At 34.8% G+C, this 17,019-nt stretch overlaps 2 protein-coding genes across 5 annotated transcripts; both read left to right on the forward strand.

The window, feature by feature from the left end:
* The first annotated feature begins 6,167 nt into the window (after window positions 1-6,167).
* LOC21390322 (transcription factor GTE10) lies at window positions 6,168-11,641 on the forward strand. Of its 3 annotated transcripts, none has more exons than XM_024171308.1 (11): window positions 6,168-6,457; window positions 7,006-8,419; window positions 8,542-8,590; window positions 8,707-8,865; window positions 9,298-9,371; window positions 9,511-9,583; window positions 9,666-9,746; window positions 9,830-9,945; window positions 10,067-10,133; window positions 10,250-10,380; window positions 10,520-11,641. In XM_024171308.1, the coding sequence occupies exons 2-11, from the start codon at window positions 7,100-7,102 to the stop codon at window positions 10,796-10,798; spliced, it is 2,349 nt and encodes a 782-aa protein (XP_024027076.1). In that variant the 5' UTR covers window positions 6,168-6,457; window positions 7,006-7,099; the 3' UTR covers window positions 10,799-11,641. The 3 variants fall into 3 exon arrangements, with proteins under 3 accessions (XP_024027076.1, XP_024027077.1, XP_010105169.1); XM_024171309.1 differs by having other exon boundaries at window positions 7,082-8,419; XM_010106867.2 differs by lacking the exon at window positions 6,168-6,457 and having other exon boundaries at window positions 6,469-8,419.
* Window positions 11,642-13,311: 1,670 nt separating this feature from the next.
* Window positions 13,312-16,935, forward strand: LOC21390323 (3-oxoacyl-[acyl-carrier-protein] reductase 4). Of its 2 annotated transcripts, XM_024171316.1 has the most exons (12): window positions 13,312-13,770; window positions 13,876-14,018; window positions 14,294-14,347; window positions 14,664-14,744; window positions 14,839-14,884; window positions 14,972-15,066; window positions 15,199-15,231; window positions 15,523-15,657; window positions 15,773-15,866; window positions 16,256-16,338; window positions 16,537-16,615; window positions 16,699-16,935. In XM_024171316.1, exons 1-11 carry the CDS (start codon window positions 13,605-13,607, stop codon window positions 16,600-16,602), a joined length of 996 nt encoding a protein of 331 aa, XP_024027084.1. In that variant the 5' UTR covers window positions 13,312-13,604; the 3' UTR covers window positions 16,603-16,615; window positions 16,699-16,935. The 2 variants fall into 2 exon arrangements, with proteins under 2 accessions (XP_024027084.1, XP_010105170.1); XM_010106868.2 differs by lacking the exon at window positions 16,699-16,935 and having other exon boundaries at window positions 13,321-13,770; window positions 16,468-16,611.
* Window positions 16,936-17,019: the final 84 nt, after the last annotated feature.

Below are 17,019 nucleotides of genomic sequence, written 5' to 3' on the forward strand. Positions count from 1 at the left end.
ACAATCAATCAATCGTGCTTTTTCCCTTTTTTTTCTTCCACACGTTCTTACCCACTCTTCCTTTTTTTTTTCTGCTTTTGATGTCTCTCCTCCTTTCACCTTCTTCAGGTCTCAATCTTTTTTACCCTTTTTTTTTTAATGAACATTTCAAATAAAAACAAAGTTTTGAACAACCCCTAGGGGGAATCGAAGAGCAAAACAACTGAGGGAGAAACGAACTTCAATGTTCAAAGATTTGTTTTGGAGTTTGGCCGATACAAATCATTTCAGAGGGTTTTCTTCCGAAGAGAAGATTAATATTTCTGTTTTCGGTTCCAAAAGGTCGATAGGATTGAAATCATCTCTAATACCATCTATAAAATAAAGAACAAAAGAGAAAAAAAAAAAGAAAGAAAAAACAGATTTTACGTGGTTCGATAATTTACCTATATTTACGGATCAAGATTTCATTCATTCAGTGTGATTTACAATGAGTTTGTACATAGACATAAATAAGGATAGATTCCCCGAAGATGTCAATGAGTGATAATTTTTCCTAATTACGAAAGTTTTCTAAATTTCCTTCAATCAAATAAATGACACCTCATAACAACTAACAACTAATGTATAAATCATACAATAATTAAAAATCAATCAGCATACTAAATCTCACAAGGTGCCGATATGAAATTTTCCTTGAATTATAAGCATTGTAATATTTTGGTCCTTGCATTTTTAGTTTGACAAATTAATTCATGAACTTTTACTTTTGTGTCAATTTTGATCCATGACGCTAAAATTAATAAAGAACTTTTGAAATTTAATAAAAATAATCACATTTATATAACGTATTAATATAATTTTTTTTTTTTTTTTACACAAATAGTTTTAGTAAGTAAAAAAATAATCTAGTTACGATATTTTAATAACAATGAAGATAACATTTTGCACATAATATAACTAATTAGGTAAAATGTGAAATTATCACGTGATAAATAAGTGTTCTAATTCTCAATGAATTTTCAATGTATTTATATCTCCAATACTTTAGCGCCAAAAAAGTTCCTCTTTCGCCAACCACCAGTCCAGTTCTTTCTTAAGCAATCGACATCTCTCCTGAACTTTTTGACTCGTTGTGCATCCCAAACTTCTATGAAATTCAAATGGAAAAGAGCTACGACACAAACCTTAAGATTCTCAACTGCCATACAATTAGTGCCACCTCCTTTCACGCTAGCCCATTCCTCAACCACAAAGTCACGAGTTATTATGGGTCCGTTTGGATTATAAGTTCAAACACACTATTAAAAAAATTTAAACAATAGTTCAAATTTATAAAATAAACGCATAATATCTCAATACCGCATATTAAAAAAGCAACTTGCGACTAATACGAGTAGTTGAGCGCGCGAGTGTGTGCGTGTAGGCACTAAGATTCATACTTTAACGACTTTATTCTTTTAATAAAGTGAGAGCTATAGGCCCCACAATGTGTGTGTATATATAAGAGAAAAGTCAATGTGAGCGATTAGCGCTCTTCACTACCCTAATATAGAGGTGTAAATTTAGACCGTACGGCTCAGATTAAAAAGAAATTTCAGACCGGCCTAGCCCGATCTTAAAAGAGAGAGATGGTGGGCCCAACCTAAAATTTAATAAGGTATTTTCAAACAAATCTTTAAAAATATTATTGTTGGGCCCGGTCGCCCCGGCCCTAAATGAGAGAGGGTCGGTCCGACCTATGCCGGTCCTAAGCCTAAGAAATTTAGGGTTGGGTCGGACTGCGCTCAAGCTAACAATGACGGGTCTCAGACTTGTCCATTTAGTCCGGTCTAAAATTACAGCTCTATCACAATCACGACAATCAAGACGTTCAAGAACATTCTCGCCATTTCCTTGTGTGTTTGTTGTTCCACGTAAATTTTGGACCTACAAATAACATTATCCTGTAAAGTCAACATTTGCCCTTGTGATTTGTAACTAGATGACTAGTTACTTCTTTCTTTGTTTTTTTTTTTTTTTTTTTTTCAATCGTAAGCCAGTAGATTACTTTTTTATCTACTATTTGTGATTTTTTTTTTGAAAAAAAAAAATATTTTTAAAATAAAAAAATGAAACAATTACTTCTGCAAACTCCAACCATCCGAAAACTAAAGTTGTATATAAAACGAAAACATTAAAACATCTAAACACTTTTAAAATAAAATTACCTGTGATCGGGTCAGGATATGGGTAGGGAAGCTTCTCTCATCCCAACCCGTCCTCGATTCGAGAGTTAATCTTAATCCCCACAACGACTCCGTCTTCGTATAGTATCTCTCATACTCATCTTATTATGGGCGGGTACCCATACCCACGTTTAAAGATGTAATTTTTAATGAGACTACTAACGGTTAAAGAGAAGAGAGATACGAGAATGAATGTTTGTACGTGTGAGAGAGAGAAGAGAAAAAACAGAGCGAAAGAAATTGAGAAAGAAACTGTAAAATAAAAACAGAGACAAAAATTGGTAAATCATATAATACACATTTATCATGAAGCTATTTACTAAACATATTAGTTAATTATGTTATATACTTCAAGTGTGTAAATATGTTATTTATTACATTATCTCTAAAGATAATTAGGCATCTTGTCATTTTTATGTCATAGATATGCAACGGGGCCACCTTCTATTATTTCTTTTGAAACATGCCATTTTTCTAATGTGAATAATATACTGTGTCTTTGTTAAATAAATTTATACTATTGTTTAAATTTTTTTTATTATAGTGTTTTCTTTCACAAAATTTATTTATTTATTTTTTTCAAATCTGCTCACGAAACGGACATGTTTAGACATTATATAATTTGAATTTTGAAGGAAGAGATGGTTCAAACTCTTCACGATTTTTCAAGGCAAACTTACTGTTTTGTAAACTCTCATTTACCCTTTTCCTCTTTTATTTTTTGATGGGATTTTCTCTCTTTTATTAATCTTTCCTTTTTTCATAATTAAAAAGTGAGTTTTTTTTTTTTTGCCGTTTCTTAATTTTAAAGTTGGCATCTTTCTAATCCTCCTAGAGTGAGTATTCAAATACCTTTTTTTAAAGCTGAAACTTGAAATATTCAAATACCAAACAATATTTATCTAAACGTACTCCTAATTGTATCTTTTAAAGTGCGCGAGTCTTTTTTTTTTTATCTCTTACTCTTAATTAGTATCATTTTAATAATAACTATATTAATCGAAAGAGTATTAATCAAGACTCAAGTTATGACTTGAGTTACGTATATGAGAGAAAAACACTATAGTAAAAAAATTAAATTTAAATTTTTGTGAGAAAAAACACTGTAGTAATATGATTTGGGTCATAAAATAAACAATGTCTCAGACCAAAATACTTTAGAGTTAATTACATCTATGTCTAATTTATAATGGATGAAAAAAGGAATGTCCACGGGTTGTTATATTGACATATAAGTTTGTAAAATAACCCGTAATGACATTTATATCACTAATAAGATACCTTTTAAATTCAGTTGTATAAATTCATAACCGCTCAAATAAAAAAATAAATTTAAAATTATATTATATTAGTAACCATAAAATGAACAAATAGATAATATTATTCAATTAAATTTATATCCTAAATATGGTGGGTAAAAATAGCCATTTCGTGTAAATACTATACTCTTCGTCAATTTTCTCCTCAAAATTAAAGACCAATCTTTGGATCTGTTCGGCAAAGGCCTAACAATGATCACAAGAGAACCGTATCCCAATGTTTAGTGGGCCAAAAGTTCGAGGGAGCTAGGCCCAACTGAAGGCCAATCGCGTTATTTTATGAGAAATTGTGCTGAACAATTCATTTCCCCTTTTTATTTTGACAAATAACAGAATTTACTAATAATAAAAATGGCCCGAAATTCATTTTCCCTTTTTATTTTGATAAATAACAGTATTTACTGATAATAAAAATGGTCAGATTTTTCTTGTAATTTGATTTAAAAATGATTTTTTAGGATTTACCAATTAAGTTTAGTTGATAAATAATTATATTTTTTTTTATGAAGAATTAGTTTTTTTTTTTTGCTATATATGATATAAAATTTATAAGGGAATGTTTATGGTAGGGGCCTTGCTATCACCTTGCTATCATGGTGAGGTTTTATTTTCATCACTTTTTATCATTTAATTTTCATCTAACAATCACAATTTATCGCTACTAGTAGAAGAAATGTACACCTCACTATTATAAAATTTCCCTATTACTTTAACCTAAAATAATAATTTTTATTAGATTAATTACAAAAATTCATTCTGAATTTAGCCCGTGCAACATTGTGTTCCCTGAATTTTAAAACGTAATGCACGTTCCTCCTAAAAATGAAACATTAATAAAAATATTCTTTCTGTTAAGTTTTTAACAGAAGTGATTGGTGTCGTGCTTAATGATAGCTAAACAAGTTTATACATAATTACTCTTTTACCCGTACTTCTTAATATATATTTATATTATTTTCTTTTGTTAATAGCTTTAAATTTCATTTAGTATGAAAAGATGAAATAAAAAGAATAAAAAGAAAAAAAAACCCCAAATATTATCTTCTTCACTTATAAAACTCCAACTGTACAATTATCTCCGATATTATTTACTCGCATCACCACCGTACCGCCATTTTAACAAGGTCACCCACTCTCTCAGATGTGAGTTTTTTGAGAATGAGCTTAGGAGTTTGGTATGGGATTTTTGCTCTTGTTCGTTAATCTTCTGGTATTCCTTTTGGATCCCTATAGTTTGTTGTTCAACTCTACACAATTATTTAAAATTTTTGTAAAATATTTTTTCCCCAAAACAAGAGAATTGTCCATTCAAAAAAACAAAAGAATTGTTTTTCCTTTTTTTAAGAAAATTTTAAATTCAAATTATATTAGATATTGTAAGATATATCGAAATATTCCTAAATCATGAATTATGGTGTGATGATATGTCAATTTAAGTTAAAAAACTTCACGGACATAGTTTTTTTGTTTGTTTGTTAATATTTCATTTTCAATGGGAACATATGTTACATTTTAAAATGCATTGAATAAAGTATTACACATGTCATAATTTAAGGAAATATTTATAATTAATTCTTATATTTTAAAAAATTTTATTTCTTAAATCTTACTTTTTAAGAGCAACTCCAACCATGTTAGCTATTTCATGTTTTTAGTTAAAATAGTTAATGATTTAGATAGAATTTAACTTTTTTCCTCTCCAACCATTAACTAAATGATTAGTTATTTTAGAAAATCTATTTCATATTAACTAAATATAGTTAGCAAGAAGTGATTAATTATTTAATTATTTATATTTTTTATTATTTTAAAATATAATAAATGCAAAGATTTTTTTAAAATTTAATAAAGTAATTTATATTTTTAAACTCAATAAATATTAAAATAACCTATACTTAATTAAAATAAAAAATATAATTAAAATGTATTACATAAAAATTATTAATTAAAATAATTTTTTAAACTATTTTAATTAAAATTTATCTAAAATTTAGGGAGCTCGTCAAATAAATCCACAAACAATCCAAATCACTGTTCATTTATTCATTCACCGCCGTAGTCAATATGGAAAGTTGTTTCTGAGCTGGCAGATCCAAATCAGCACGTGTGTGGGCAGTGTTTCTCGTCGACGTCATGAGTTGGTAAAAAGTCAAAGATCGGAACATGGTCGGTCGGCAATAGCAAGTAACTTTCTTTAATTCGCATTAAAAAAAAGTTAAAACTTTCTTTAATTTCAAAACCAAAAACTTCTTTCTCAAATATTCCACGCATATCCACTCGCTTCCGCGGAAAGCCACGTCTTCAACTTCTCCACAAGACCTTCCGAAAGCGCGCGTTTTCTTTTTTCTCCGCACTCAGGCGCGTGAGTTTCCTCGTCTCGGTTCTTAGTAATTTGGAAATTTCATATTATTTTCCGAGTCAATCATGTGAATCTTCACATTTAGATCCAACCGTCGGATCTTAATCCGACGTGTAATAAAGGTTTTAAATTGGACCGTTGGATATTACCGATTTAGTGACATACGGCTACGATCGTTTTAGTGGAGGTAGCATCGAAGCCCAACGGGCCTTTAAGTAGAGGAGAGAATTAGCCCAGAGAGATCTCAGTTCTCTCACATCTCTCAGGCTTCAATTTTGTTTATTTTTATTTTTCTCTTTCTCTCTCTAAAAACTTGTTTTCTCTTTCTCTCTCTAGTTTCTCTCTCGGCGGGCGACGAAAGGGTTTTCTAGGGTTTGATAGCGCATTGCAACGGCTTGGCATGAGATCCAGATTTTGAATTGGATTGTTGCGAGGATTTCTAGGGTTTTGTTTTTTGACCTAAACGCGTTGTATTGCTCGTCTCGCGCACTGGTTTCCAAGCTCCTTCGCGATCTTCGGTTTTGGTTCTTGGGGGTTTATTCGGAGACAAAAAAGTTTAGGTTTTTCCAATCGTAAGTTCTTGAATTCCCTTTCCGTTTGTTTCTTTTTCTTTTTCTTTTTAATCTGGCTCTGTTCGTTCATCTTTGAAGGAGCTTTGATGATCTGAAAAATGGGTTCTTCAGTGATTGAGAAATGAAAAAGTAAAATTCTTTTGGTATTTGTGGTTATAAGAATCAAGGGTTTGGGTGTTTGCATTGGTTGGAGAGAATCAGTGAGTTTATAGAGGTTTGGGCTGTCAATTTTGGTTCCTAATTTTATTTTATTCATGAAAGTGTACATTTTGGGTGATGTTGAAATTGCGAAAAAAATTGAAATTGGGCATCAATGAAGGTTAAAGAAGATTGTGTGATTTCTGAAAATTTTGAAGTTAGCCCACTTTTTCTGGACCTGAACGTTGTTGGCGGGAAAGAAATAATGGGTCTTTTGGTACTCTCCTAGGGAGGAATTATCTTTTTGAGATAATCTGGAACATATGAGATGAATTGTTAAAACTGATATCTTTGAACTATTGGAATTAAAATAGACTCTGAACCTGGAAAGTATTGGCATGAACTTGCAGTTTCGAGAATTTTTGTATCATTGAGATCGAAGTTAGTTTGGTGAGGATATTTAGTTGCCCCAGTTGATATGTGCAGTAATTTGAGGTTTATCTTATGGCACCAACTGTTCCCATAGAGTTTGCCGGACAGAAGGAATCAAGGAAGTGCTCTCTTTCACAAATGATGGGGAAGTCGCAGAAGTACACGAAAGGGCATTCCACTGGTTTTGTTCCAGATTTTAGGCATGCTGTTGAGACCATGGGCGAATCGGAGGGGTTTGGAAGCTCTGTGCGGATTGACGTAGAGGTGACAGCTTCAGAAGATTCCTATGCACCTAGGAGAAAATGCATTAGTTTGAACGTCGATGGCTATGATGGGTTTAGCGTTCCTATGCAAGTTTTGTCAGTGTCGCGGATGTCGCGGTCTGAGAAGAAGGATTTGGAGTTGAAGTTGAAAATGGAACTTGAACAAGTGCGTATCCTTCAGAAGAAAATTGATTCTCTGGGTTCAAACGCCGCTGTTGTGTTGTCGCCGTCTAGCGAAATACGGAGTTGCAGCGACGGGCAGAAAAAACCCCCAATAGAGAGTTTCAATAGGTTATCCGAAGTATCAGCTCAGCAGGGCAAGAAACGAGCTGCTCCTGGACGTAGTGTTCCTCACAACAAAAGAAACGCTTCTGGACGTTTTCAATCAGCTGCGAAACCTGCAGCTCCAGTGAATACTTCGAATTCCATGTCGATGAAACACTGTGAGAATTTGCTTAACCGTGTGATGTCGCATCAGTTTGGTTGGGTGTTCAACACTCCAGTTGATGTGGTGAAGTTGAATATTCCGGATTATTTTACTGTTATTAAGCATCCAATGGATTTGGGAACGGTGAAGAGCAGGATAGCTTCAGGCAAATACTCGAGTCCTTTGGATTTTGCGGCAGATGTGCGGCTTACGTTTTCAAATGCAATGACTTACAACCCACCAGGAAATGATGTCCATGTCATGGCTGAGACACTGAGCAAGTATTTTGAAGTGAGATGGAAACCTTTAGAGAAGAAGCATCAACTTGCAACTGAAGTTCAATTGAAGCCTAGTGGTCCTAAATTGGAGACTGAAATTATCACAACTCCTGTGCAACCGGCCAAGAAGAAGAAAACTGCGCCAACTGATTCTAGTCTGAAGCCAGAGGCCGTTAAGCGGGTTATTACTGTGGAAGAGAAACGTAAGCTGAGTAACGAATTGGAGGCCCTGCTCCTGGAATTGCCTGAAATCATTGTTGATTTCCTAAAAGAGCATAGTCACGAGCAAACAGGGGAAGATGAGATTGAGATAGATATAGATGCTCTTAGTGATGATACCCTGGTTACTTTGAGGAAGCTTTTAGACGACTATTTGCTAGAGAAGCAGAAGAACCAGGAAAAAGCTGAGCCTTGCGAAATGGAGGTACGTTACCTTTCTCTCACGCTTGTACAAGTATGTCTCTAATAGAATGATCCCGATCTCATTGTTATACCTGATTCTTCTCTTTTTTTTTAATTTTTTAATTTTATTTTTTCCTGCTGCAGCTTCCTAATGAGTCCGGATTTAGCAATTGTTCTATGCAACCATGTAAAGGTGTGTTTTTCTCACCACAACACCACTTATATTTAATCCCCTTATTTTTAACATATTCAACTTATCGCACAAGAACCATTTTGACGTTTTAATTGTAATTTTGCCTACAATATTAGGTAATGAACCGGCTGATGAGGACGTGGATATTGTTGGTGGAAATGATCAGCCTGTTTCAAGCTTTCCACCTGTGGAGATAGAGAAGGATGCAGCTCATAGAAATAGTAAATGCAGTAACTCAAGTAGCTCCAGTAGTGATTCAGGGTCTTCATCTAGTGGTTCGTTTTACTGTATATGTTTCATTTGTGTTCTTCTTTTCGGATGTTTGTTTAGGAAATGCAGTAACTTAAGTAGCTCCATTAGCAATTCATTCATTTGTGTTCTTCTTTTCGGATGTTTGTTTAGGAAATGCAGTAACTTAGATGTTTATTTATTAGTTTTCTTGGTTTTCAAGCGTGTAATCTTTGGACTTCACTGTTGATGTTTATCCTACTTAATTTGGATTGTTGTTTAGAGATATTCTGTAAGAAAGAAAATAATGAAAACCTTTGGAAGTATGAAAATGTGCTTGTGACATTTTTTTCGTTTATGCCTGAAAAACATTTATGCAAGCGTCGCACTTTCATTGTGTCACTGTGTCAACATAAGTAATTTTAAAAACATGGTTAAAAAAGGGCTGTTTTGACTGTCACTTTTATTCTTGGGTACAGATTCTGAACCAGGTAATTCATCTAATAGTGAAGCCGACTCTGCCAAACCCCCTGTTCCTCCTAGTGCTCCAAAGGTGTGGTATCTTGAATGCCTGGTTATCCATTTGATCTTGCATTTAGTGTGGTTGGAAGTTTCTCCCTCTCTCTCTCTCTCTTCTCACATGCACACAGGCTAAGTTGACAAGCTGTTCTTATATCGTCTTTCTATGGCAGGAAAATTCAAATTCTGGTGGAAGTTTGGATCAGAAAATGAGTGAGCCGCTAGGGGATTCACAAGTGGGAAATTGTGAGTGAATTTTTTAGTCCTGTTTTCCTTGCTCATGGAAAACTAGAACATTACTTAGAAATTTTGTCCCAACCCCTTACAGCATCACAGACGGAGGCAGCACAAGCTGAGCAAGACTCCCAGTCCAAGCCAGTATCTGTTGGGGTGGATGATCGTCAAGATGGTAAGCTTGAAAATATCACGAGGAAAACTGTGTGCTGTTAGTTTTGGCGCATCATCTCATCTCTCATGCTTATAACATTATAGGGGAGAGTGCTCCATCTGAGAGGCAAGTCTCTCCCGAAAAACGGTACCGTGCAGCTTTATTGAGAAGTCGTTTTGCGGACACTATACTTAAAGCTCGAGAAAAGGCTCTTGAAAAGGTTTGTTTCCAACATTCAGCTGCATATTAAGCGTTTGCATTGGTGTATTCATCTGTTTATTTTTTGCCTGTAGCATATTGCACCTGAGTTGTTGTAATACACGTTGTGGTATCTTGTTCAGGGTGAGAAGCGGGATCCTGAAAAACTGCGATTGGAGAAAGAAGAACTTGAAAGGCGGCAGAAAGAAGGTTTGGAATTTTACTAGTAACTTTGAGATCGTTGTGTTTAGATTAGATGTGCGTCTCTGCTTGCTGCTGCCCCTCGAATAATTTCAGAGTATTGATTTGCCTATCTTTGTCAACAGAAAAAGCCCGATTACAGGCAGAAGCGACAGCTGCAGAAGAAGCACGAAGGAAGGCCGAACAAGAAGCTGCAGCTGAAGCAAAAAGGAAGAGAGAGCTAGAGAGAGAAGCAGCACGTCAAGCGTTGCAGATGGTAGGACAGTCTAGTTAGTTTTCCACCATGTGCCGTGAAAAACTTGCAGTCTATAAGCATGAGAGCAAAAAATAAAATAAAACATAAAAAACCTAAGCTTTCTCATTACTTCTGCTAACAAGCTTTGTGCATATTACAGATGGAAAAGACAGTTGACATTAACGAAAACAGTCGGTTTATGGAAGACCTAGAAATGCTTAGGACTGCTGCTCATGATGAAGAGGTTCCAAACTTCGAAGAGGAGGCCAGCCCTGAGCTTTCTCAGAACGGGTTGGGTAGTTTCAAATTAGAGGGTAACCCCTTAGAAAAACTTGGATTATACATGAAGGTGGATGATGAGTATGAGGAAGAAGAAGTTGAACCACCCCAGAGCATTCCAGAACAATCGAATGACGTTGAGGAAGGTGAGATCGACTAGTCGGTGTGGCTGAGGATCGGGAATGGAAAATGGTCTCCTGCGGAACACTGCCATTTACCTAAATCTCCTAAAAGCATCCTGTTTTAATTTTGGGCCAACATATATAATATATTTTCTTGTCTCCAGCCTTTACAAAGAATGAAAGATGGAATTTGGCAAAAAGAAAAAGCACATCAGCAGCCACTGGATTTGAACTGGGTTTGGGTTTGAAACTTGGGATTATTGTTTGTTTTGGATTTGGGGATGAGGAGTTGGGAGAGTATGAGATGTAACGCATTTCAATCATTGACTTTGAGAAGAATCTGATGTCGGTGTTTTGGTGGAAAAAAGGGGAAAAATATGTGATGGAGCAGGATAATACTCAAAATTTTGCATGTAAAGAAAAAAAGAAAAAAAAAAAAAAAAAAAAAAAAAAAAAAAAAAAAGAAAAGAAAAGAAAAGAGTTTACATGAGAATTTGTGTTTGCTTTAGGGAAGGACCTATATTTACAACTATTGCATGTTCAAGGTTATGACCAGAGGCATTTCTGTTCAATTTTTCTTCCTTAACAAAAGTGTGTCACTTTCAAACACTTGAGGAATGATTAGAAAAGTGAAGATAATGACAGATAGTTTCGTTTGTTGTTTGCCGATGGTCACTCTCTATTCCCAAATGAGTGTAAATTCTGAGCAACTCCTTAGCAGTTGACATCTTAGAAGTGAAACTAATTTAATATTTCTCTTTAGGGAATCTTTATAGTAGAACAAGTTATTTTGCTCCACTGGTGGGGAGTTGTTTATAATTGTTGAATTAATCTTTTAATGGTTAGGTTTGTAGAGAGTCGTATTAATTTTAAAAATTGAAAGCACGTCAAATAGAATTGTTTTTGTTGTATGTCTAATCGATTGTTGAAAAATTAATTTAACGGTAAAATATAATTTTTGCCGATAGAGCAAATAGCTTGTTCTACTAATACTCTTCTTTTAATTAGTGAATTATCAGTTTTTGTTCTTGTTTACTGTTGAGGTCCACTTTTAGCTGCATAATCCCTTGTGAGATCATGGGTTCTCTCTTTCTTTTCATGGAAACATCTACATAAACAACTAAGGTAATGTTTTGTATATGAGTTATGTTACAGTGTGAACTCATGGTTTTGGTTCTCTTTATTTTTTTCTTATAAAAAATTTAAGGGGGCGTTTGGTAGAGGGATTCGTTCCCTGATTCGAATCATGATTCGTGGTTCGCTACAGTATTTTCTTTCACAAAAAATACGCGTAAATTGAAAATGGTTCGAATCACATGGTTTGAATCCTTTAATCAAACGAACCTTAAATTTCAGAAGTCATAATAAAAAATTCTAATTTAAACTTATATATCAAACGGTCCCTAAATAAAAGAACTATTAGTTGTTAACCAATGTTTTTAACAGGTGGCAAATTGACATATAATACCGTGTGAATGTGTGATGTTATATGTAAATGAGTGGGTTCGAAAATGTAATGATAATATGTTAATATTAGTGAAATACAACAACATTGCTTGAAACATAATTTATTGATAGTGTATTTTTTTCATAGCCTACCTTAGCATTCTAACTGCATTTTATGAATTCTCTCCGAGTCTTGTTAATTGTGTAAGCATGCACTTCAAAATTTGAAATCTACTTATTGTGGCAACTGATATATATATATATATTCACGCTCAGAATTTTAAAACGTGTTACTTTTTGGTCAAATTATCATGCGCCAGGCAAATGAAAGGACAATATTTTTTCTTTTCTCTTAATTAACCCTTTAGTATACATTTTCCACTTTGTTCTCCACTACTTTGTTATTCATTGTTAAAGTATGAACTTAGCATGTAAGTTTATAATTATTTAGATACCATCTCCTTACAAACTAATTTTGTTAGGATCCTAATTAAGTCACACATCGCTAAAGTATTAGATTAGTATGTAGGTTTATAATCACTTGGGCATCCTCTCTTTACAAATTAGTTTTTGAAAATAAGTTCTTCCCAAGGGTTATAACAATTAGTATCAGAGTATGTCCCACCTCAGGCCTACATTGCGGAAGGGGCGACCTAGAAAGGCCAGAGTGGGTCATGGGCCGCCGTGGACGTCAGTATCAAAAACATGGTGGTATGTTAAGATCATGGTTGAGTCTCACATTACTAAAGTATGAATTTGGTATGTGAGTTTATAATCACTTGGACACTCTCTTTTCATGAGCTAACTTTTGAGGATGAGTTTTACCGAAGAGTTATAAGTTATAACTAAATTCTAAGAGAGAATATATTTGAAGTTTATTGCCCAACTACTTTATTTGGAGTGAACGGCATTTATCAACTCCCAAATCTGTCTTTAAAAATTATAGCACGTTTCAAAATTTAGTGGGTAAAACTTAAAAACGTCGTATAAATCACGGACCATAATAGGTATATTTTAAAGTTGGGAAAACGCGTTGACAGGTATAGTTTGGGGAAATTTGTAAAACTATTTGTTTTTAGGTTCAAAATAAAAATCAAAAGGTCCATTAAAAAAAATAAAAATAAAGAAAAAACCCATCTGGTCATTTTGCAAAGAGAAAGGAAAACTCAACACAAGCGCGAGGCCAGGCACGGAAAGATAACCGGCAAAGTGGCATTAGTAGAGAACTCCGCCCGCCACCACACTTGTCACTCTCTCTCTCTCTCTCTCTCTCTCTCTCTCTCTCTCTCTCTCTCTAGATCTTCCCTTCCTCTCTCTCTCTCTCTTCTGGCGATCTTGTTTCGCTCTCTCTCTCCTTCTTCCTCGTCGTCGCTGCCCCAAACCATTCTCCGATTCTCAATGGCCGCCACCATCGCCTTCAACGCCGTCGGAGCTCCGGCCAAGCTTTCGGCCCGGTTTTCTCACCTCCGCCGCCCGTCTCCTCTCCTCTCCGGCCTCCGATCGCCTCCGCTCCTTCCCGGTCTTTCTCGCCAACGCACAAAATCAGCCTCCTTTTCCTCCTCTGGTAAAGCTACATTCTTTGTTCTCCGAGTTCTGAATTCTTTAATTCCACCCATAGATTGGCTTGCTTGAGCTAAAAATCCTTTTCTTTCCTTCTTTTTCGTCGTAGGAATTAGGGCTCAGGTTGCAGCGGTTGAGCAATCGAGCGTCGCTGCCGCTAAGAACGTGGATGCACCGGTGGTTGTCGTCACCGGAGCTTCTAGAGGGATCGGCAAGGCTATTGCGCTCACTCTTGGCAAATCTGGTTGTAAGGTCTCTGCTCCTTCTCTCTCTCGGAATTGTTTCTCAATTTTCATTTTAAACTTCGACTTTCTTTTTCATTAATTGTAAAATTCTGAACCCTCAATTGTTTCTCAAGGAATTCTGAGGACTCACTTCCTCTTTTGAATTGCCTAAAAGGAAATTTGACGCTTTCCTCAGACAATGGTTGCTCCATTTCGCTAATCTATGTTGTGATGGAACATTTTATAATCATCTTTAACTAAAGTTCTTGATTATTATATCATAGACTTCACTTGTTGTTACAGGTACTTGTAAACTATGCAAGGTCATCGAAGGAAGCTGAAGAAGTTTCCAAGGAGGTGCGTATTAGCAACTCTGGACTTTTATTTGATTCTGTTTCTGAAACTTATAATTATTTTTTGTTGTCTGGGTTTTGGCATTAATATTTAATGATTTTACTGCTTTGCTATTGTTCATTTGTTTCTTTTCATTTTGTTCCTAATATTTTGAATCTAGTGCATTAGTGTTGGTATGATGGGACCCTTTTGTATATTATTCTTTTAATGATAGAAGTATTCACATATTCGATATGAGACTTTGCCGAAAAATTTTAAATTTTTTGCTTCATCATGTTGCATAATGTTGTAAATATGACTTGGATATTTGCTTGTCTAGATTGAGGCACATGGTGGTCAAGCTCTTACTTTTGGAGGCGACGTCTCAAAAGAAGAGGATGTAGAGTTGATGATCAAAACTGTGAGCATACCTGCTCTTGTATTAGTTTGCAAATTTCCACTTCTTGGAACTGTGCGTACAATGTGATATCAATTTTGAATTTTAATGCTTGCAGGCGGTTGATGCATGGGGAACAGTTGATGTTTTGATAAACAATGCAGGTAACAAACACTTTAATTGTCTTTTTAACTTTTTGGTTGTTTTTCATTATCTGAATTTCAGCTGAGTTGCTGTACAATTTTCTCTAGGAATTACCCGGGATGGATTGTTGATGAGAATGAAGAAGTCACAATGGCAGGAAGTCATCGATTTGAATCTTACTGGCGTGTTTCTCTGCACACAGGTGTGTATGCTCTAGTTTTATAATTTAGTTTTTTTTTTTTTTTTTGGGAAAATTTGTTCCCTTGTTTTTTAAGCAAGTTGCTCTAATTTGTTTCTAATGCTGTTTATATCTCCATTGTTTTCCCCTTTCCAGGCTGCTGCCAAACTTATGATGAAAAAGAGAAAGGTAATCAATCATCTTCTGGGTTGTATTTTATCTTTAGTTATATTGCCACCAAGTCAGACCAAATAGTTAAAGATAATAGGCTTCTGGCTAGCACAAATAATACTTGAGGCAACTGAAATTTATGAATGCCTTCAGCAATTTTGCCTACAAAAGCTCAACTTTTCCTTATTGATTTTAACTTGGAGCTACGTAGTATTGTCCTTAATTAAGTAAAACATACAATTTTATTTTATTTTATTTTATCTTTTACTCGTTACCAGACATGCTCTCAGGTTATTCACTTTTTTGCAGGGGAGAATAATCAATATAGCATCTGTTGTTGGTCTCGTTGGAAATGCTGGCCAAGCAAACTACAGTGCTGCAAAAGCTGGTGTAATTGGCTTCACAAAGTCTGTTGCAAAAGAGTATGCAAGCAGGAACATTAACGTGAGTATCTAGGATTTAAGTTATATATGTGCTCAGAGCAGGTTCCATTTGTCATATAGTTCTATATTTTCTCTTGGATTTCTGGAGCAACTACATGAACCCTTAATTTCCACAGGTCAATGCTGTAGCTCCTGGCTTTATTGCTTCTGACATGACTGCGAAGCTTGGAGAAGACATAGAGAAGAAGATCCTGGAGACAATCCCCCTAGGTGAGACTGAAGATCTACACTTTTATTTTTCTTTTTCAAATTCAAGTGAATAATGTCATTATGGTATCATTTGAAGTATATGTCAACTTACTGCATATCTTTTACATATAGTATTATTAATGAGAGCAGTTTGTTTGTAGTTTTACGTGAATGTTATGGTGGATGAAACTGTGAAATTTTTTTCCCGACGAAAATATACACTTAGCTTTTGTAGATTTAGATTGTTTCTGAACTTAATTTGAGCTGTTTTATGGGGGTATGCATAAGATGTTTGATTGATTTAATGAGCAGTTATAACAGCAAGCTCTTCAGGACTATTGAATTTGTCTGATCCAACATGCGAAATAAAATAAATATAAAACCGTTAAATCTTTTGACTATGCTTACAGGGCGATACGGTCAACCAGAGGAAGTAGCCGGACTGGTGGAATTCTTAGCACTTAATCCCGCTGCTAGTTATATAACTGGACAGGTACTTTTATTCTTGCTTTCTGAAAGATATGACTCTTCTAATTTCAACATGTAATGTAAGAATATTAGCCATATTATAATATAACATGTCATTATAGAGGCAATATGTATCTGTGCTTTTTCATTTTAGGTCTTCACAATTGATGGAGGAATGGTGATGTAAAGGCCAAGTGACAAACCTTTGCCATCTTTATCTTAGGAGGAAGGATCGGCAGAACTGTTGCCCAGTTTCGTTTTTCTCTCTTCTACTTGTTTTCGGCAGTAACTGAAAAAGAAAAGTACGAAGTTGTATTTTCCTCTCTCCTCTCTCCTATCCTTTCTTTTCTTTTTCTTTTTTAATATTTTTCTTTTTTGTTTGCAGTTCTAACATAGCTGATTCTAGGCTCCCCACTCTTTTCTTTTTTTCCTTTGGAGGATGTGTATCTTATCTACTTCGAAAATTTTGATCATGCGATCTAGTTCCTGCGTTTTTTTCCCTTGATAATGCATAGAGGATTTTTCGATTTGATGCTCTCTGATAAATTCACACGCCATTCTTTTGATGTCATCCAACTGTTGCAGAAGTGATTAAACAAAAAAAAAAAAGAAAAAAAAAGAGGAAAATAACGAAAGCATACACGAATCTTAAGCCTCGTTCACTTCACAGATTCAAATTTTCAATTCGAGTTGAAATGTGATATTT

The sequence above is a fragment of the Morus notabilis genome, unplaced genomic scaffold, assembly GCF_000414095.1.
Source record: "Morus notabilis unplaced genomic scaffold, ASM41409v2 Scaffold2182, whole genome shotgun sequence".
In the NCBI taxonomy this organism is placed as follows: domain Eukaryota; kingdom Viridiplantae; phylum Streptophyta; class Magnoliopsida; order Rosales; family Moraceae; genus Morus; species Morus notabilis.